General features: G+C 41.9%; 3 protein-coding genes across 3 annotated transcripts; all 3 read left to right on the forward strand.

Moving 5' to 3' along the window:
- Window positions 1-1,749: 1,749 nt before the first annotated feature.
- Window positions 1,750-8,159, forward strand: LOC145484351 (uncharacterized). The gene is made up of 4 exons (XM_081462975.1): window positions 1,750-6,531; window positions 7,057-7,290; window positions 7,582-7,650; window positions 7,998-8,159. The coding sequence occupies exons 1-4, from the start codon at window positions 1,750-1,752 to the stop codon at window positions 8,157-8,159; spliced, it is 5,247 nt and encodes a 1,748-aa protein (XP_081319101.1).
- A 1,128-nt stretch (window positions 8,160-9,287) lies between these two features.
- Window positions 9,288-10,800, forward strand: LOC145484259 (uncharacterized). The gene has a single exon (XM_081462899.1). It carries the CDS (start codon window positions 9,431-9,433, stop codon window positions 10,505-10,507), a length of 1,077 nt encoding a protein of 358 aa, XP_081319025.1. The 5' UTR covers window positions 9,288-9,430; the 3' UTR covers window positions 10,508-10,800.
- Window positions 10,801-13,033: 2,233 nt separating this feature from the next.
- On the forward strand, window positions 13,034-20,901 carry LOC145484221 (TNF receptor-associated factor 3-like). The gene is made up of 7 exons (XM_081462857.1): window positions 13,034-13,387; window positions 13,785-13,904; window positions 14,407-14,853; window positions 15,206-15,362; window positions 16,626-16,784; window positions 18,379-18,534; window positions 19,140-20,901. The coding sequence occupies exons 3-7, from the start codon at window positions 14,609-14,611 to the stop codon at window positions 20,178-20,180; spliced, it is 1,758 nt and encodes a 585-aa protein (XP_081318983.1). The 5' UTR covers window positions 13,034-13,387; window positions 13,785-13,904; window positions 14,407-14,608; the 3' UTR covers window positions 20,181-20,901.
- Window positions 20,902-21,006: the final 105 nt, after the last annotated feature.

Raw genomic sequence — 21,006 nt, forward strand, 5'->3', positions numbered from 1 at the left:
TTGACCGACGATTGTTATCATACAGTACAGACATTCCCATTGCCAACATCGCTATCGATGAAAACTAAAAATTCAACACTTGTGATAGCGTTAAATAAGTTTATCTTCTTTTGCTTTCAAGTTTATTCTGTTTCCACAGGGGAAAGCGCGGTTCTCATTTTTTTTTCCTTTTTTTTTAAATTATACCTTTGGTTGTCTAATTAAATTGAACATCAACGTTTATTCTTATTTCTATCGGGAATTTTTAACATACTTGGGTAAATTGTCCATTCAAGTGTCCTCTTTAATTGTTCTGTTAAAACACAAATACTTTCACCAATCAAAATAAATAAAATCAGAAATCTACCGAGCTGTTTGTCTTTCCGTTGTTGGATTCAATGTTAAAGAGCAATCGAATCAAGCAAGCACACGAATGACAAGAATGTAAAGAATAAGGACTGTCCACTTGATTGCCGGATTCGGATAACACTCAGGTCCAGAACAATGCCACGAAAGGTACGTATAACTCTTGTTCTAATGTTATAACTAGCTTTGTTTTGCACTTCGTTGAGAGTTTTGTTTATTTTTAGACATTATGTTTGTTTTCTTAGTGATAAAACCGAACACGCGAGATTCCCGCCATTTTTGCTTTAGTAGCCAATCGGATTATGGCTCTCGTTCGTGGATTGGTACGAGTAGGATATCAAGAGATCAGTAGAAAGTAATCCTTTTATCGAAAACAGTGTGTTTGTGCTCTTTGTACAAAAATAGGAAAATAACGCGTCTTAAACGGGATTACGCCTTACAGAATTGTGAGTATATTGACAATATGGTGGAGAATGTTTTTTGCTGTTTCGTTTTTAGGTTAGATCCGATTTTTTAGAATTGCTATAGTCAACCCACATGTATGCCTTTGCTTTCAGTTGACTAGCTAGCTTGTGCTGATTAAACTAGTTCAAAACAACTGGTAGATCCCGTGGACTTTATTTTCCTGGTGTGTCTTCAATTCGAGTAGTACCCTGATCCATGGTGCGAAACAGTCAAAATTCTACACAATACGAAGATACATACCAAAGGTCAACCCGTCATCGAGAAGCACGTCAAAACGACAGGGAAACAAGGACAACTGACAGCATAAAGGAGCGACCGACCGTCTTTGAAAACCTGCACTTCGTCAAAGGCAAGACTTCTCAGACAAAGGTAGAGGCTTTCTGATTTACTTTCGTTCTTGCTTTAAGAGTTTATGAATACCGCCTTGTTTAGTTCCAAGATTGGGGATCGTGGGACACCTCGCATCAAATATTTTGCATGAAAACGAGGCTAAGGAAAAGAACACTGTAAGAACGAGAAGAATTTAATCGCATCACGATGCCGCCCAAGATAGATTTCAAGACCCTCTCTGGGAAAAGAGATAACGCTATACATGCTCTTAATGAATTATTCGACGAATTTGAAGCACTTAATTCTGTGAAACCTGAACTGAACTTGTTAGCAGCCATATTTAACGAGATCGAGTCAAAGTACAGGGCGATTAAGAAGCAGATAGAGGCCATTGCTGACAGATTTGTCGAAGACGGTGTCACTTCAGAAGACGAAAGAATAGCAGAGAATCTGAAATGTGGAGATGAAATCAAAGTAAGATATTTGGAAACTTTGCAAAAATATGCGCATTATCAAAAGGAACTCATTGCCTCTCAATTGCAAAATACCTCTGAAAACACTGAAGTCCTTGGAGCAGTTGCTGAAGCAGTAAAACAAACGGCACAAAATATGGCCACCAAACCGAAAGTAAGTGGATTAGAAAGGCTCTCAGTTCCATCATGGGACGGGTCCCGAAAAACATACGCGACCTGGAAGAATGAGTTCAACCATTGGATGAGCAAATATGACCAAGAAAAGGATGAACAGCTCCAGCGCTTCCGTAAAGCCATGCCAAAGGGGTCCTGGTGGACAGACCAAGTGAAAACTTGCAAAGACATAGATAGAGCGTGGGAGATTCTCGACATTGAATTCGCGGACAAAAGGAAGCTGATGGATGAGCTCCTGGCTGAGATCAATAATTATGGTGCTGTAAGAAGCGATCCTAAGAGTCTGGCTCGTTACGCCACCTCAATATCCGTATTTGTGAGTGATATGGAGGACAATGGATGTCATGTTCAAGAAGCCTCTGAAGCGCCGTTCTTCATGCACAGACTCCTGTCGAAACTTGAACCAAAAGATAATGCAGACTTCGGCAGGGAGATGCAACGTGAAAAGAAAGAAGAAAATGTCACCAATTTAGTTACTTGGCTCCACCACGAGGCAACGCTCCGATCTAGGGGCAAGAGAGAAACAGAAGCTGAAAGGGGGCGAGATCCACCTTACCGTAGGAAGACGGATCAACATTTCAATGATGCCAGTATGACCGATGACGAATCATGTCCCCTCGGCTGTAAATCAAAGCATCTTCTTGCTTCCTGCCCTGTGTATCAAGGATCAAATCTCAAGCAAAGATGGGAGATCGTGAGGCAGAATAGAAGATGTCGGAAATGCCTAAGAGTGTCACATCACACGAACGATTGCAAAAAGGCTGACGGTACATCTTGTGATAAATGTAAGAAGAACCATCACCGTTCCCTGCACAGCGAGAAGAACAACGAACCCTTGCAGTCCACTTTGAGTCCCGACGCACCGATCTTCAGAAGCCAAGGTACTCCACCTGTAGTTGAGAACCGCAGCCTTCAAGGAAGGGATAACGAGGAGACCAGGAAAGTTAAAAACGCTCTCGGTATTTGTCCAGTGCAAAAGGTCAAGGTCAGAGACAGCGATGGAAACCTTAACGACATACTCGCGATGTTAGACACTGGCTCAAACACGAGTCTTCTATCCAAAAGGGCTGCGAAACAACTGGGGTTATCCGGTCCTCAGACGCACCTAACTATGAACTCAGCTGGTGGACAAAAGAAAGCAGAAGTTTCCGAGATGATAGATGTTGAGATCGCATCATCCGCCGATGAAGATATTCTGAAGAATCTTCAAGTACACACAGTTCGAAAGCCTTGTAGCAACGCCAAGAATGTATCACGAAAATCAATTGAAAGCTATCCTCACCTCAAGTCAATAGTAGATAAGTTACATCTCTCCGGTGGTACGGTCGACCTACTCATTGGTACTGACTTTGTCGACGCCTTTGTTGACATCCACACAGCCAGCGGCTTTCCCGGAGAACCTGTTGCTAAGAGGAATTGTTTTGGCTGGTATGTTTTGGGCCAAGTAGATCCAGATTCAAAAGACATGCCTGAAATCAAATCAGTAGACGTCGCAACTGTGAATGCTGTAGAAGACATCAAGAAACTCGTTCATCAAGACTTCTTAGGAGTCAGACCGACGCAACTGTGTACCTGCAGCGAAAAAGTTCTACGCGAAAACAAGTTTGTGAAAGCCCTCTCAGCCTCGACAACACTGGTGGACGGAAGAGTACAAGTAAGAATGCCATGGAAAGAAACTGGGCCTCCGAAGCAAAGCAATTATGACATTGCTTTGAAGAGAATGTACTGTGCGGAGAGATCGTTTAAGAAGAAAGATTGCTTTGACATCGTGAGTGAAGAAGTTCAAAAACTGGTGGATCAAGGCTTTGTAATCAAGTTACCACATGAACATGTCCATCACAGTCAGCCAGAATGGTATATGCCATTACAAGCAGTATTTACCCCAGAAAAGAGTACAAAAGTCAGACTTGTGTTTGATTCTTCTTCCAAAGGTCACGATGGTCTCTCCTTGAATGATCATTTAGAGAAGGGACCAAATTACATCAACAGCCTGCCCAACGTTTTGACAGCATGGCGCTGGGATGAAGTTGGGTACTCTGGAGATATCCGCAAGATGTTTAACCAGGTGCTGGTACACCCAGATGATCAGGTTTTCCATAGATTCCTGTGGAGAAAGAATCAGCATGATCTTCCCACCGTGTACCAGTGGCTCCGACTAAACTTTGGTGACAAGCCAGCTCCGGACATTGCTTCGAATGCCATCAACATCCTGGCCAAAGTGTCACAAGATGAGTTTCCCGAAGCAGCAAAAGAGCTCCAGGAACGAACCTACGTTGATGACATTGGTGGATCCAGGTCAACCACTGTTGAAGCCAAGCATGTCACCACTACAATTGACCAGGTGCTTGGAAAGGGTCAATTTCAGATTAAGGCTTGGCACTCGAACAGGCCAGAAGTCGACCAAACCAAGGATGAGCGCTATACAGATTTGCTTGGTCACAAGTGGGACAAGCAAGAAGGCACATTTTCTCTAAAGAAGGATTCCGTTGTGAGACAGAATAAAGACTTCACGAAGAGAACCTGCCTCGCCCTCCTAGCCCAGGTGTGGGATCCTATTGGCCTCGTCGCACCAGTGACGCTTAAATTCCGAATTGACCTGCAAGAGCTATGGAGTGCTGGATACGGCTGGGACGACATCATCCCAGAGGCAACACAGCAAAAGTGGAAGGAGAGTGAAGAAATCATAAATCGACTTCTTACCTTTAAATTTGACCGTAAACTGAAACCAACAGAGGCAATCGGTCCACCTCAAGTACATGGCTTTGCGGATGGAGGAGAACTGGGGTATGGCGCTACTATTTTCCTCCGCTGGAAGTTACACGATGGAAACCATCAGTGCGTCCCCGTGATTGTCAAGCCCTTTGTTGCACCGCTGAAACAGAAAACGATCCCTCGACTTGAACTCTTGGGGTGCCTAGCACTCACAAGGATTTACAGAACATGCCAAGAGGCACTGGCCTTTGTTAATTTCAAGGATTACGACAAGACCTTCTGGATAGACTCTCAAACTGTCCTATCGTGGATCAAGACCCCACCTCGGGAATTCAGACCATTTGTATCAGTTCGAGTTGCAGAAATTCAAGAAACAGTGGGATCAGAACAATTCCGCTATATCAAGTCCAAGTACAACACAGCAGATGCCCTCACTAGAGGAATTGCGGCCAGTGACCTCGAAAGCTGGATGGCAGGACCGCCGTTTTTAAGGTTGCCGGAAACCGAATGGCCTCAATTTCAAGACGATGAGCAGAGTCCTCACCAGGAACGAGTAGACACTTTGAAAGAAATGAAGACTACCACGAAGCAGACGCAAGTTGACAAAAGAGACGATAAAACAAGAGAGTTCCACGCCATCTCCATTACTGAAGGAAAGGAGAACAATCCTATCTTTAGCTACCTGCTGCAAAGATGCTCGACATTCACAAAGATCCGCAGAGTCCTGGCTTACGTGCATCGTTTTGTTGAGGCTACAAGACGCAGAGCTGTACCAAAAAGCTCCCTGACAGTTCAAGAACTCAAGCACTCAGAATTACAGCTGTTAAAATGGAGTCAGCTTCCAATAGACATACCACGCCTCGACGAGAAGTTAATCGCCAAAACTGACGAGGAAGGACTAATCAGAGCTCATGGCCGTCTTGAAAATGCCAGAATCCTCCCGAAAGACATGAGAAACCCTATCGTGTTGCCCAGAGACCATCAACTGGCGATCCTCCTCTTGCGTCACCTACACCGGAAACGAGGACACTGCGGCTACAAGAGCCTGATGCATGAAACAAGGCGAAAATTTTGGATTATCGGGCTCAGGAAAATGGCCAAGGCCGTTGTAAGCAAGTGCGTCATCTGCCGGAAACTGCGCAGAAAACCCCTCGATCAGTTAATGGGCCAAGTACCAAGTTTGCGAGTAGCAGCCGGATTTCCCCCATTTTCGAACACAGCCATGGATATGTTCGGACCACTGCAGATCCGATTGAACCGGAGAACACTCCAAGAAGCACAAGTCGTTATCTTTACCTGCACAACAACCAGAGCAATTCACCTGGAGCTTGTAACACACAAAACAACTGAAGCCTTCCTAATGGCCTTCCGTCGATTCGCGTGCCTACGCGGCCACCCAAACGTGTGCTGGTCGGACTGTGGCTCGAACTTTGTTGGAGCACAGGAATACTTGAGGGAGGTGATGCAAGGCTGGGACATTCCCAAGATACAAAGCACCGTTTCAGAGGAATTTGCCTGCAATTTCGAGTGGCAGTGGAACACCCCACATGCAAGTCATCAAAACGGAATTGTCGAGTCGCTAATCAAGTCCGTCAGACAAGCCCTCAACAGTGTGTGCAAGAACCAGGCGTTTACTGAAGAACAGTGGAGGACGTTCCTGGCTGAAACTACCTACATGATCAACAGCCGGCCCCTCTACCCAAGTTCCGAGGACGTCTGGGAAGAACCACCAATTACGCCGAACGACATCCTGATCGGACAACACAATCCTCCTCCCCAACCCGAGCAAGAAATCAGAGTTAATCCCAGGCATTTACTGAGGAGTGTCCAAAACAGAGCTGGCGAATTTTGGACTTGTTGGATAAAGTACTTTGCGCCGACACTGGTGCCGCGGAACAAGTGGTTTCAGAAGAGAGAGAATGTCAAAATTGGCGATTTGGTCCTGGAGCTCAACCCAAACCGTAAGAGATCACAGTGGGAGATGGCGTTGATCACCAACACCTACCCGGGCAAGGATGGATTGGTCAGGAAGGTACGCATTAGGACTCGGAATGGCGAGTACGACCGCCCGATCCACAAGCTGTGCGTTATTGCCACAAAACAAGAGCTTAGTGGAGAGGAACAATAAAGACTATATATTACTGGAGAACGCTGAACTGTTAGCTTATAAGACATAGTCGAATTGAACTTCGTTCTTATATTGATCGTTGCTCAATTAGGGCTCTAATTTCCGCACTGGGGCCGAGTGTTTTGCACTTCGTTGAGAGTTTTGTTTATTTTTAGACATTATGTTTGTTTTCTTAGTGGAGAATGTTTTTTGCTGTTTCGTTTTTAGGTTAGATCCGATTTTTTAGAATTGCTATAGTCAACCCACATGTATGCCTTTGCTTTCAGTTGACTAGCTAGCTTGTGCTGATTAAACTAGTTCAAAACAACTGGTAGATCCCGTGGACTTTATTTTCCTGGTGTGTCTTCAATTCGAGTAGTACCCTGATCCGTGGTGCGAAACAAGCTTTTCTAATGGGGTACCACCTTCTTTGCAATTCATTCACAACAGAAATCCAGGGCCCACCACGCTCTTGATTACCAGCAGTTGGCTCAGTTGATAGCAGAGATTGGGCTTCCAAATGAAACCCACATGGCTGCGGGACTGAAGGAAGGGTCATACTGGCAAAACATCGCCACCGAATATGTCAATGGCCCTCCAGAGAAGGGCATGGTAAAAGCAATTTATAACCTCTGGCGATCCACCTTTTTTGTTAAGTTGGTGACCGAAATGTTACAAGTAAAGGTAAGATACGAAAACATTAATAAGAATCACGAGGTTTTGTCGTGACCTCCTTGAACTCTCAATAATGATCTTTAAATTGATACGATTGTAATTAGTGACAAGACCTACTAAGGGGAGGGGTGTAGGAGGAATGTTGGAAAAAATGAACAAAAAAAAAATGCGGCAAAGAAAACCTTCAAAGTGATGCAAATGTGCTAGATCAGCCAAATGTAAGTCCGTAAAAGAAAACTTAAAATAGAAATGTGATGAAAAATCTGAAATATATTCACCTATTTGCATGTACCTTTTCAGGGTAGTAACAAATATCCCAAAGATGCAGAAAGTCGGGCAGGGGACAAAGTTAAAAAGTGCAAGGATCCGGTCAGTTTATTTCTTAATATTTTTCCATACTAGGCTTTGTTTGCGAGTACATTTCAATAATTTTTCAGTTCTGTTGAATTGTTACAATTGGGCTTTGGAGTTTTCCGTGTTGCTTTTTTCCCATGGTTTTAGAAGGCCCAGACGAATCATGCAGGACCTGTGCAAAGCCAAAAAATTTGGTCACCTAAAATCATATCCCCAAGATATGTTTTTAAAAGAAAGAAGAGGGTAATATATCTTGCATGCTATAAAAATGCTACGGCACGAGAGGAATAATAGTCTGTTTGTCTCTTAGGAATAGATATCCTCCTTCCACCAAATCACTAATCGTTATCGTTGCTTCTTAGGTCAAAGTGCTTTCTTCAAATTGTGAGCTGCAACCTCGCTTTTCCCGGCCATCGACGCTAGCGGTAAGCGCATTTCATATCTTTTTTGTTTTGTACCTGTTAAAGTGGTTCTATGACGAAAATCGCATCTTTCCTATCGCAGCCATTTTAAAGCATAAATAAGTAGCCTGTGTGAGAAGAAAAATGCTGTTTACTATATTCAAATATCTCTTTTCGTTCCAGAGATATTCAAGTTTTTAAAATATGCAAATTAGGCCAGTGATGACGTCATACACTCGACCAAATTTTCATCAAGGATGATGAAAAAAGATATCTCAGCAAATTTGGATCAGAAATGTTTGATTCTTTGCAGTAAGATTCTACTGAATGTGCTCCACAATATGAGCTTAACAGTTTGGTTACCATGGCAACATACTGGGTTCCAGACCTTCCCAATGTTAAGGGCATTTCTGGCCACCTTTGGTGTTCCATTTTGATATTTGCAAATGGTGCCTCACATGCTTGATCCAGCAAGCATATAAATATCTTAGCTCAAGTTTGTGGCCTCGTGTAAGGTTTTGCGAGCTGAAAATCACTAACATATTGAAATCAAGTGGGTGGGGACTGGAAGAGAGTGAGTTGCCATGGGAACAGAATTTTTTATAGCGGTAGGTGTGTTTCCTGTAGAACTACTAGCCTACCAAGTTTCAATGGTCTGCGCTGCAAATTGACCAAGATAGCTCTATTTATATACTTGATGTAAAATTGGGTCGAGTGTATGACGTCATCAGTCATCTCATTTGCATATTTTACACATTTTTCAAACTTAAATATCTCCGGAACTAATGCAGATATTTGCAAACGGTAAACGGCGTTTTTATTCTTTCATGGAATTCTATGTGATACACCTAAAAAATCAAGGAAGAAAAATTTGATCATAGTACCACTTTAATAAATCAAAATTTTACTCGGAATACTATACCTATCCGGAGTAGTCGCAACTTGTCTAAAGCGACGCATGCATCAAAATTATGAACTTTTAGACACAGGAAATGCTTAATTGTTTCCACCGAAGGTCAATATTTGGGAGATCTTGGCACAACTGTACAAGTTTTATAGCTTATTCCTGGCATTCCAAAATGTTTTTGCTCTTGCAAACACATTTCTAAAGAGATATCAATCACGGTAGAAATTTGAAAATCGATGATGCTCAAAGTCATATTTATCATTGTCGGTTTTGATTAAGCTCATTCACTTTTTTGTTGTTGTTTGATTTGGCACTCAATATTTTTCCAACAGCTACAACAAGAAACAGCACGCCTCATGGCACGTTCTGATGTACCATCCCCTTCCGGTGATTTCTGTGCAGAACTCCCACCGGGTGTCTGGTACTGTCTTTCTTTAGCTCACATAGCGAGGCTGACGCCTGTCGCAAGGGAAGGAGGGAGAAGGCGATGCCACCTGACTGGGATAATGTTCTCTTGAAGTACGTCAAAAAAACCAATCCATATTGCGTGTCTAGTTGTGATCAAAACCGCGTTAAAATAGTGAATTCCAGGATAAAGAGCAGTCCATTTTTTCGTGGAACTCTAAAATGTACCTTTCCCGGTTGTTCAGTGTTCGCTGTGGTGAAAATTTGGCAAGAGAACAATGACCAACTGGAAATTACCTACTCTGGAAAATTAAGACACCGGGGGGGTGTCCACCACGGACGGCGAATTAAAGGGGCAGCACGCGACGAGATAAAAAGGCCCCTAGATGGTTCAGATCCGAGTAGGGTTCACCACCGCTCGCTTTCAAAGCTTTCAGAAAAGGTATATGCCTCAGGTAACAGAGATGGTGTAGGTAGCCACAAGGTGCTTCAGAAGATATCCTCTGAACGGAACCTCCGAGGACGGCCTTTCATAGACACAATTCAGAGCTTAGCACTTTTGAGAGCCCGTTTCGTCAAGGAAGATCAAGAAATGTATCCTGAGCACGTTAAGAAGGAGTCTGGTCCCCACCTTTTCGGATACATACAATCGGTATCTCTCAACCCAACCATTGTCACTATGTGGACGGAAGCCGACCTGCGCTTATACTTCGATATGGCCCGTAATGGCGCTGTCTTTTTCGACGCGACTGGCAAAATTGCCCGTAAGGTTTTTAACGACACAGGGCCTATCCTGTACTACTCTTTGGTTGTGTCTCATCCCACCCCGGGAAAAGCGCCTATAGCCGTTGCCGAAATGTTTTCTAGCAGCCATGCAGTCCCAGCGCTCACCAACTTCTTAATGAACTTTCGCCGTGATGTCATGAAACTTCATCGTGGAAGACCTGCAAATCCAGCTCACCTGGAAATAGAATTGAGTTGGGCAAGCCTCCATAGTTGCCTGAGAGGTCTTTTTGATGAGAACCTGGAGCAGTATTTTGATCGAAGCTGGAGGATTGTTAATTTTCAGGCGCGGGGAAATGATCTTCAAAAAGGAATAATACATCTCTGCACAGGTCATTTGATGCATACCGTTTCGAGGAAGCTAACTCGTATGTAAGTTCAGTTGCATATTACTTTGCATCACAGAAAATATAGTACCTTGGTCAGGTTCTCGTTTTTAAGAAAAAAGAATGTTGCTTTTTGGAAGTCTCATTGACTCGATCTTACTCTCACCACTAGGCCATGGCAGTCATATTTCCCCTATCGCCATTGGACGAGTTACACTGCCACCGGCCTAATCTTTTGCCATTAGTTGTCTAATCTCTAGGAACAAAAAAATGAACCAAATATACCTATATAAATATAAATATACGCTGAATTTCAAGTGCATGTTATATAAAATGCCCAGACATGCTTTCATGTTCAAAGTCTACTTTAATCCAGTGCTCAATTTGCCGTTCTAAATAAGCCTGCTTGAATGTTTTCTGTCCATCACATTTCAGGAATATTGCTAAACACGTCACAGAATTCGTATTGCACGGAATCGGTGTACTTCTCAACTGCGTAGACCTTACAAGGCTGCTTTCACTCTCAAGTGCTCTTGCGGTTTGTCTTAAGGCGACAACTGAAGCCAATGCATTCATCAAAGAGAAAAACGAGCTGTTGGCTGCAATCGCTCGCTGCTCGCCGGCACCGTCAGTACCGAATGATTTATATTCAGCAAATGATCAAGATGAAGACGACACCGCTATTGACATTGAACCTGAAAGTATCAAAATAAGACATATATCTCCTTTCTCTAGTGCATTAAGAAGACGGATTGCTGACAAGATGCGTGAAGCAGAGGATGAGACGAGCGATTCTTCCAATATTCTGTGTAGCCCTAAAATTTTAGAGTACCTCGAAGTATACATTTTTCCCTTACCGTTATTGTGGTCCGGGCTTCTTTCAATTGAAACGTCACGTGACGAGTTATTCACTTCCGGAAAAGCCAGTACATGTGTGTATGTTATATTAAAGCACGATGTTCGGGTGAAATTTTTCGATAGTAATTGCGTTGAGATGGGTGTAGAAGCCGTTGAGATTAACTTACAATACGGTAAGCTTTAAAATGATACCAAGTTGCTGTCAATTGAAAAGTCACGTGACGAGTTATTCACTTCCGGAAAAGCCAGTACAAGTGTGTATGTTATGAAAGCACGATGTTCGGGTGCAATTTTTCGATAGTAATTGCGTTGAGATGGGTGTAGAAGCCGTTGAGATGGACTAATAACACGGTAAGCTTTAAAATGATACCAAGTTGCTGGCAATTGAAAAGTCACGCGACGAGTTATTCACTTCCGGAAAAGCCAGTGCAAGTGTGCGTGTTATTAAAGCACGATGTTCGGGTGCAATTTTTCGATAGTAATTGCGTTGAGATGGGTGTAGAAGCCGTTGAGATTAACTTACAATACGGTAAGCTTTAAAATGATACCAAGTTGCTGTCAATTGAAAAGTCACGTGACGAGTTATTCACTTCCGGAAAAGCCAGTACAAGTGTGTATGTTATGAAAGCACGATGTTCGGGTGAAATTTTTCGATAGTAATTGCGTTGAGATGGGTGTAGAAGCCGTTGACATGGACTAATAACACGGTAAGCTTTAAAATGATACCAAGTTGCTGGCAATTGAAAAGTCACGCGACGAGTTATTCACTTCCGGAAAAGCCAGTGCAAGTGTGTGTGTTATTAAAGCACGATGTTCGGGTGAAATTTTTCGATAGTAATTGCGTTGAGATGGGTGTAGAAGCCGTTGAGATTAACTTACAATACCGTAAGCTTTGAAATGATACCAAGTTGCTGTCAATTGAAAAGTCACGTGACGAGTTATTCACTTCCGGAAAAGCCAGTACATGTGTGTATGTTATATTAAAGCACGATGTTCGGGTGAAATTTTTCGATAGTAATTGCGTTGAGATGGGTGTAGAAGCCGTTGAGATTAACTTACAATACGGTAAGCTTTAAAATGATACCAAGTTGCTATCAATTGAAAAGTCACGTGACGAGTTATTCACTTCCGGAAAAGCCAGTACATGTGTGTATGTTATATTAAAGCACGATGTTCGGGTGCAATTTTTCGATAGTAATTGCGTTGAGATGGGTGTAGAAGCCGTTGAGATTAACTTACAATACGGTAAGCTTTAAAATGATACCAAGTTGCTGTCAATTGAAAAGTCACGTGACGAGTTATTCACTTCCGGAAAAGCCAGTACAAGTGTGTATGTTATGAAAGCACGATGTTCGGGTGCAATTTTTCGATAGTAATTGCGTTGAGATGGGTGTAGAAGCCGTTGAGATGGACTAATAAGACGGTAAGCTTTAAAACGATACCACGTTGGTGTTAATTAAAAAGTCACGCAACGAGTTATTCACTTCTGAACAAAGGATATTTACAAATTTACGTGAGCGTTTGGCGCAAATTAATAGCTTTGAATGCAGCTAGAAATTGTTTTTGAGCAATTGGTAAAGATATTTAAATGATTTTATGTTCTAATTTCCACTACTGAATTTTAAATCGAATTGGCAGACAGTTTCAGCCGGTCGAATTGGCAGATGGCGAATTGGCAGTGAATTGGCAGACAACTTCAGCTTGGTCAGGAAGATTATGTTGCTAGTGCAGACATGAAACGTATAACTCTGCGAAAAGCGGTCGAGCAAAACATGAAACTAACTCCAGCTTTGCTGGTGAGTGCCAAACAAGTTTAATTATGCACAAAACTCAACCACTTGTAATCAATCAACTACCTGTTTTAGGGGATTTCCCTAAACGGGATGTCAGTGAGAATCTGACCTGTTAAACAAACGACCGTCGCTTTTAAAAATTGTCTTTTTTTCTTGTTAAAAAGTTAATGTAATTCAAGTAAAGAGGAACATAACGCTTGATAGCCAAGTGCATGTACTGTCCGCTTCAGAAGCGCTCGAAATTAAAGAAGCAGACCAGTCGGCACGTCTTTGCTCAAGGTGAGGTCAGAATTCATTAGAAATGGAACAACGTATGTTGAAAATTCAATGAGGCTTATCGAGAACGTTTGTGAGGGCCAAATACCGCTGTATTGAAACTTTTGCTTCCGATTCTCTTGGTTTAGTTTTCATTTTCTATCGGGATACCCGTTTTATTCATATGGCAGTTCCTTAATGATGTGTCGTTGTCGCTGATAATGGCTTCACTACGACGTTTTTTGGTCATGGGCTTTTCCTTTGTGTTTAGATGTTTACCCGATTCAGTTTGTTCGAAATTGTTTTCTCGAAGGGAAACTACTTAAGATAATTGGTTTCTCGAAGGTTTGAAGTTCCCTGCTAGCTCTCTATTTATAACACAGTCTCACTCTGTACATATTTTTACGTCTTTTGATTCCAGAAACAGCAACGTCGCTGACACGAGGCACGAAGCAGTGAAGTTGAAGTAACATCACAAGAATTACCATAGCCATGATCTTACTTCTATTCTTTTGTTTTTGTCCTTACATCTGATAAATTCGTAAGTCAAAAATATATTTATATGCGATCACGGTTTCTGGGTATTGATTTCTGAAGGGAGTATTCTTTTGTTTCCTTTTCGTCAATAGGTTACAGTATTTTACAGGGAGTCCCCTTTCCGTCATGTCGCGAAAATAGCAAAGCTTTTACATTGATATTCATTTGCATTTTCACTGTGTTTCCGATCTGTATTCAAGAGATTCTGTGTTGAAACTACCGTGATACATGCTGCTTGCCAAAAAGCCAAGGTTCAGAAAGTTACAGACGAAAATATCAAAAACTAAATCACTCCATTAATTCCTTCCATGCATGGCACCATGCACGCTTCAGAATAAGCACAAACCAAAAGTGGGTCAAGGGTCAAGGGGAGGGGGGAAGGGGGGGGGGGGGAAGTAAACATACACTATAATTGGGGAATATACCGGATTAAGTCGTGCTAGCAGTAACGTTTCCGTTTCAGAGTTATCTATTTTGTAATTTTCTTTTCTTACCTTTTGCTTCAGTATTTGCTGGCATTCTGGCTTTCTGATGAAAGCGATGATTTAAACTCCGCTCAGCATTGCTGCTCAGATCACCGGAGGATAACTACTGAACACAGAGACGCTCACTTTAACCACGAACCAATGCGATGCAACACTTGAAAGACTAGGATAGGATAGGATATATCTTCACCCGAGTTGACATCAAACCGGTAGTTACTGGTTAATGCGATTTCGTCACCTTCAGCGGAAGCTTTTATTAATAGCTGTAAAAAGATCGGTACACGGATATTTCGATCTAAACATTGTTGACTATGTCAGTATGTGTGTTGCAGCTTTTACCGATGTTAAGTTCGTCCATCGGTTCGACGAACGATTAGCTTGTCCAATCTGCAAAAATGTTTTCAACGAGCCATGGCAGACGTCCTGTGGACACAGATTTTGTAAACATTGTTTGGATCTTCTGCTCAGGTAATTAAATATAAAAGTAGGTATGTATACTTAATAAGTACGTCCTCTATAGACTTACTAAACTTGATCTTGTCAGTAATGAGAAGAACAGTGACTGCAGCCTGTGAACAGGTTTCCAATTTGATTATAGGACAAAAATGGAGCTAACCAAGATCGGTCTGAGGAGGAACAAAGAACGCTCGGCTCGTTTCGCTCGCCCAATATTTTTTCGCGCTTGTCGACTTGCTTCGCTCGCCGAATTTTTTTTCCGCTCTCGCCGGAAGCCTGTTCATAGGCCACAGCGACTTGTGAAAGACTTTATAAATATGAAACCATCAGAAACTTAGTGTTTTAACTCCGTCGTCGTTTTTAGACAGACATGCCTGAGGTGTCCATTAGATGGAGAAACAATTGCGCCAGAAGACTCTTTTCGTGACAGATGTTGCGAAAGGGAAGTACTTGACCTGAAATGTTCCTGTCGATACGCAGAAAGGAATTGTGACTGGAGTGGGGAATTGAGGCATCTGAGGGTAAGTGCTAAAGCGCCACATTCATGGTGAGGAAGTCTTTTAAGGTTAACAATGTATTTTTGTGACAGGAATTCGACGTACTGTACTCAGATATAACCTACTATTTAAAAGAAATATAACCGGGAGATAAAGTCAGGGGAACAAGTTGAAATCGAAACTTTCATCGCATGCTTTATGCTAGCGTGATAGTTGACGACTGACAGTTCACACTAGAGACATCACGAAATAACGACCCGAACACAACGGGATAAGAAGTGAACATCCTGACGTAATGATATAATAGCAACATAGCAGCATGAGCATAACGAAATGCGGGAAAAAATACAGTAGGTCCAGCCCCTATCAAGCGGCTACTCTCGGGGACGAGACAAGTAGCCGCTTAATAGAGGTGGCCGTTTAAAAGGGGTTCACCCGAAAACAACGTTGGGTGTGGTCCAGTTTTCAGTTTATCAAATATAAGTACAAACAAACGCAAGTGGAGAAAAAGTACAACGATGATGGTTGTAATACAGTCCATAACGTTAACAAAAGCCAAAGAAACAATTACGTTTCCACATTGTCATTCTTTTATCTTCATCTGGCTAAAAACGTCCAACTTCAAATCTTCCTGGTCGTTTAATAGAGGTATAAAATAAAACAAAATCACCCTTAGGATGGCAAGAACCTGGCCGCGGCCGCTTAAAAGTGGTGGCCGTTGAATAGAGATTTTTTTTTACAGTGTATAGCTGACAATTTTTCCGGAACTTTTGCCCTTGGCCGCTTAATAGGGGGCCAATTAATAGAGGTTCCACTGCAGTGATCTTTTCCTTATCTTTTTGAGCCTGAGTGTAATGTCGCTATGCTATTATGTCTCTCGGCGTGAACTAGGCCTCAACGTGGGTTTGCATTGGACAAAAGAATCGGAACTTCGAGTGCCTCAGGAGGGGGGAGGGGGGAAATTAGGCAATTTTCAATAACATAACAAAACAATAATAATAATAATAATAATAATAATAATAACTAGTAGTAATCAAAGATTATAAAAGTGCGTTCGACGCCGTCACTTTAATATATATACCTTAAATAAATGGTTTCTCTAGCTGACTTTGAACCTCTGTCTATTGCTAAAATCAACGTTTTGCATCGTCAACCGAGGTTTTACAGACAGATATATCATACTGTCATAATATTAAAACAATAATAATAATAATAACAACAACAACAACAACAATAATACATTTAAATTATACGCGCTAATTTTTGTATCATTATTTGATCTTTCAGACGCATGAAGACAGTTGTCAATATAGAGATGTGCAATGTAAAGCGTGTGGTCATGCTATGGAAAGAAGGGACATTGAGCAACATAGAACAAATGAATGCATCAACAGGGCGATAACATGCACTTACTGTGGACAAGGGGTTCCGCAAATCTACATGAAGGTAAAAGGGGGATTGAAGTTTTGAAGAAAAGTAGTTCATTAGCTCTCAACCTCGTCCCCAGCCTCTTTCCTTGTCATTTGAAGGGATAAACGTCCTAAAAACGAGGTTAATTAGCATTATTTTATTGTAACAATGAGATTGCTAGCCCGAGTTGCCATGACTAGGGGTATCAAATGGTCTTTGCGAGCATTTGTGAGCAGGCGAGCAGTGCGTTTGTTTTTACGAGCACAAACAGCTGTGATCAAATTTGTTTTGCGAGCGAAGAGCACTTTAGAAAATACATATGGCGAGCAGCGAGAATTTCGTTGCGCTAACCGGAATCTCTCATTTGTTTTAAAAAAGGAAACGTTTTTTTACGCCAGGTAATCTGGCTGACACCTCCAAAACAGGGCATTGGGCGCAAAACTAGGCAAAACATGGAGATCTTATCGTAGTTCAACCAATCCCCGCAACTTACAGCCAATTATGCCATGTTTGACGCCAAATACGTCACGTAGCTCTTCACGTGAGTCAGAGGGTGGACGCTCAAGGAAATCTAAAGATTTCTAACTCGACAAGTAACCTAACGTTGTGAACATAGCACGAGAAGAAGCTAAAAGCTACCCGACCTTGAAGCAGGATTCACTAAATTTGGAATAATCGAGCACATCGTAACGACATTCCGAACATGTGAGCAGTTGCAAAAATTTTGCGAGCACGAGCAAGCGAGCACCCGTGTAATTTTTGCGAGCAATTCGTGCGAAGGCCAAATTTTGCGAGCACTTTTAAATTGCATGGGACCATTCGATACCGCTATGGGTGAACCGCCTGGGAGCTTCAGATGAGTGGAGTAGAGCTCATAGAAGACGAGGGCAGATAGTCTAATGGGGGGGGGGGGGGGGAGGGAGGGAGGGAGGGAGGGAGGGAGATGGAGTTAATACTTTACAACTTGTGTATTTTCAGTCAAAAGTCAGGAAAGATTAAGTTTTATTTTAAGTATAACAGGCACGCAATTGTTGTTACAGATTTCCAACAGAATTTATAACGATAACTGGACGAGTTCCAGTGGGGTTTCCATTGGTTGACAGCTAACAGTATATATGAACAATTGATATCGAAATGATTTGACCAAAAGGACAGTGTGGCGCATGAGCAGAGTTGTGCAATAACTGATGCGCAATGTGTGTTAAATTCAACATTCTTCCGTCAAATTCTTCAATATTCTTCTCGGCTTGTCAAATGATGATGTAGGTTGCAACCTATGGCGGGAGCAATTTTGACTTAATACCTCACTTGTGAATTTGATCTATTATCTTTTATCTATCTACATTTAGTATCACCCAACTAGTGGACTAATGCAAATCCTGCATTTTGATTGGCTACGCTACTAGGGGACTATTAGTAATAGTCATCGAGTAGCGAAATTAGCGCCATCGAGCGTGACGCTTTTTTTCGTTTTATTCCCAAATAAATATTTCTTCAACTTGCACTTGCTAACTTTATTGTTACCTTTTCTGTCCGACTAGTTGGGTGATACTAAAACAATTAGACCCTTCGCCCTAAAGGGCCACGGGTCTAATTGTTAATTAGTTTCGAACAATATTTTTTTATTTAGGATCATTTGGAAGTTTGCCTCAAGTTCCCGATCGATTGTATCTTATGCTGTGGGAAAGAGACCATACCACGTAACATGATGGAAGAGCACGTGACTACAGAATGCCCCAAGGCGGAAGTGATTTGCCCTTTTACTCTTCACGGTTGTAATTTCAAAGTAAGTATTTGTTTTGTTTCTCTTTATTTTAATTGATGCCTTAAATGACTTTAAACTATTCAACGCGACTACTTAAAGTTGTTTTGGACGCTCATTTGTCTCATGTATGGTACGTTAGGCTCCGAATGGTGTGCAATGTCTGTAGGAGAGATAAAAGGAGAGCTTTGAGGGGTGAAGAGACTGTACTGGGCCAAATATTTACCGAAACCGAAGAGAAATACCACCTGCAAGCAGTCAGTAGATTGACATGATTTTGAGGCACAGCAAAGGTCGTTGTCTTGTGTTCACATAGATCCTCTCTCCACCTAATAGAATGAGTACCGTAATCCGGTTTAAGGTCGTCAACTGTCAAAAACAAAAACTGGGATTAACTTGCAACAGACTACCAACCCCTTCCATGGCGACACTGAATTTTCAATTAGCTTCACACTAGTGCAAAATGCAGAATTAATTAACTGTTTTTGGCCACTAGGCTACAGTCAAAAATATTTTAATGACTGATTAGCGCTCTTATGAAAGCTTGCTTTATACTCATAATTTCAAATTAAACGGATCCAGTGAATTTAACACACTTCTAACTAATGATTTTTTTCGCTTTTACACAGGGAAAGAAGGATACACTTGATGAGCACATCAAGGACAGTTTGAGGATCCACTTGGATATGATGAACCAATCAGCTCAGGAATGCCACACCAGAAACCAGGAACTAGAAAGAAACGTGTCTTGTCTACAAACTGAGAAGAATGCCTTGGAGCAGCAAATCCAGTATCAAAACGAAGAACTTGCAGCTGCCCGAATCAACATTCAAACACAGCAAACTAAAATATCTGTAATGGAGACGTCACTACGTGAGCAAAGGAGAGATACAGAAAAACTGCTTAGTGAATTAGAGGCCACCAGAAGTGACGCAAATGGAGTTGTGGTCTCTTCTCAAATCGACGAAATACTGAATACGTTGCGACAACATGAGATGACAGTAAATAGCTTACAAAGTGATCTGAGGCGTTTGAAAGCAACCGGTCTTACCAGAACCGGTGACGAATGTACGACAAATTCTTCTTCGAACCATGCATGCGAACGACGCTTGGACAGAGCAGAGCATCAATTGGCGTTACATGAAATTCAACTCTCCGAACAAGACATGCAGATTCAAATGTTGGAGGCTACCTCGTACAATGGAACCTACGTTTGGAAAATCGACCATTACAGCCGGCGATTTCAAGAAGCTGTTTCTGGCAACACGCTGTCGATTTATAGCCCTCCATTCTACGTTGGACGGTTTGGATACAAAGTTTGTGCCCGTATGTACTCAAATGGGGATGGTATTGGCAAAGGAACACATATGTCAATGTTCTTTGTGATCATGAGAGGTGAATACGACGCCTTATTGCCCTGGCCATTCGTCCAAAAGGTCCATTTTAGGCTTATTGACCAAGACAGGATCAGAGACACGTGTGATGCATTTCGCCCTGAACCTCACAGCACAAGTTTCAAGAGGCCTACATCAGACATGAACATAGCATCGGGCTCTCCAACGTTTATTTCTCACGATGGGCTCCGAGAAGGTGGCTATATCCGGAATGATATCATGTTTATCAAAATAACAGTCGATATGGCAAATCTCTGCGGTGAATTATGGAAGTAGCCAGTTGTCTAGAAAATGGTTTTACTACGTCCTCATTCCGCATAAGATTTTGCCGACTTGAATGGTAATGAATTAACATTTGACTTCCTATAATAATCCATTGCATTCCTCGAGGAACTGCGTTGTTGTAAGTGCATATCTATGAGATCTGAAGACGAGTGCCCTTCTGTCATGTCAATTTACAGTTGAAGAGTATGCCGAGGCAACTTTTGATGATTCGGCTTTATGTCTTATTTATTGAAATTGTGATATTACGCAATGAACGGGAAGAGAAAAAAAAGAAGAGACAAAGTAACTGTGCACAACAACAACATTAACAAAAACTTTTACTTCGCGCCAGAGTCAGAAATCTAATTTATTACAACATTATAAATTGAAAACAAAAATGATGGGGGTGTTGGCTACCCGAAATAAAGTGGGAGTTAAAAATAACGTGGGAGTTAATAGTGTACACTGTACGTTAAAAAGTTCCTTAGAACATACGGTCACTACAAAAAAGGAAACTGACCAAAGCGCTAGGTGGTCAACAGACCGCGTATTTCGTTTATAAGTTGGTCAAGATCTCAACGAGATTTGAGTGAGATTTGAATTGAGATTTGAACGAGCGAGAATGCACCTCCTAGGCTTGTCCTTGAAAAATGAAACTCCTTGCACAGGTTATTGAAAATCACGGAGTTAAGTGAGATGTTATATCAAGACATGCATACTAAAATGCTGTTTTTTTGTGTGTGTGTATTAGGCTTATTGTTGTAATTTTACACTGGCTATACTAAACTCAGGAAACAAACGATATCAATCATCTCATGTTAGTGCTTAATCTAATTGT

The sequence above is a fragment of the Orbicella franksi genome, chromosome 4 (assembly GCF_964199315.1).
Source record: "Orbicella franksi chromosome 4, jaOrbFran1.1, whole genome shotgun sequence".
NCBI lineage: Eukaryota > Metazoa > Cnidaria > Anthozoa > Scleractinia > Merulinidae > Orbicella > Orbicella franksi.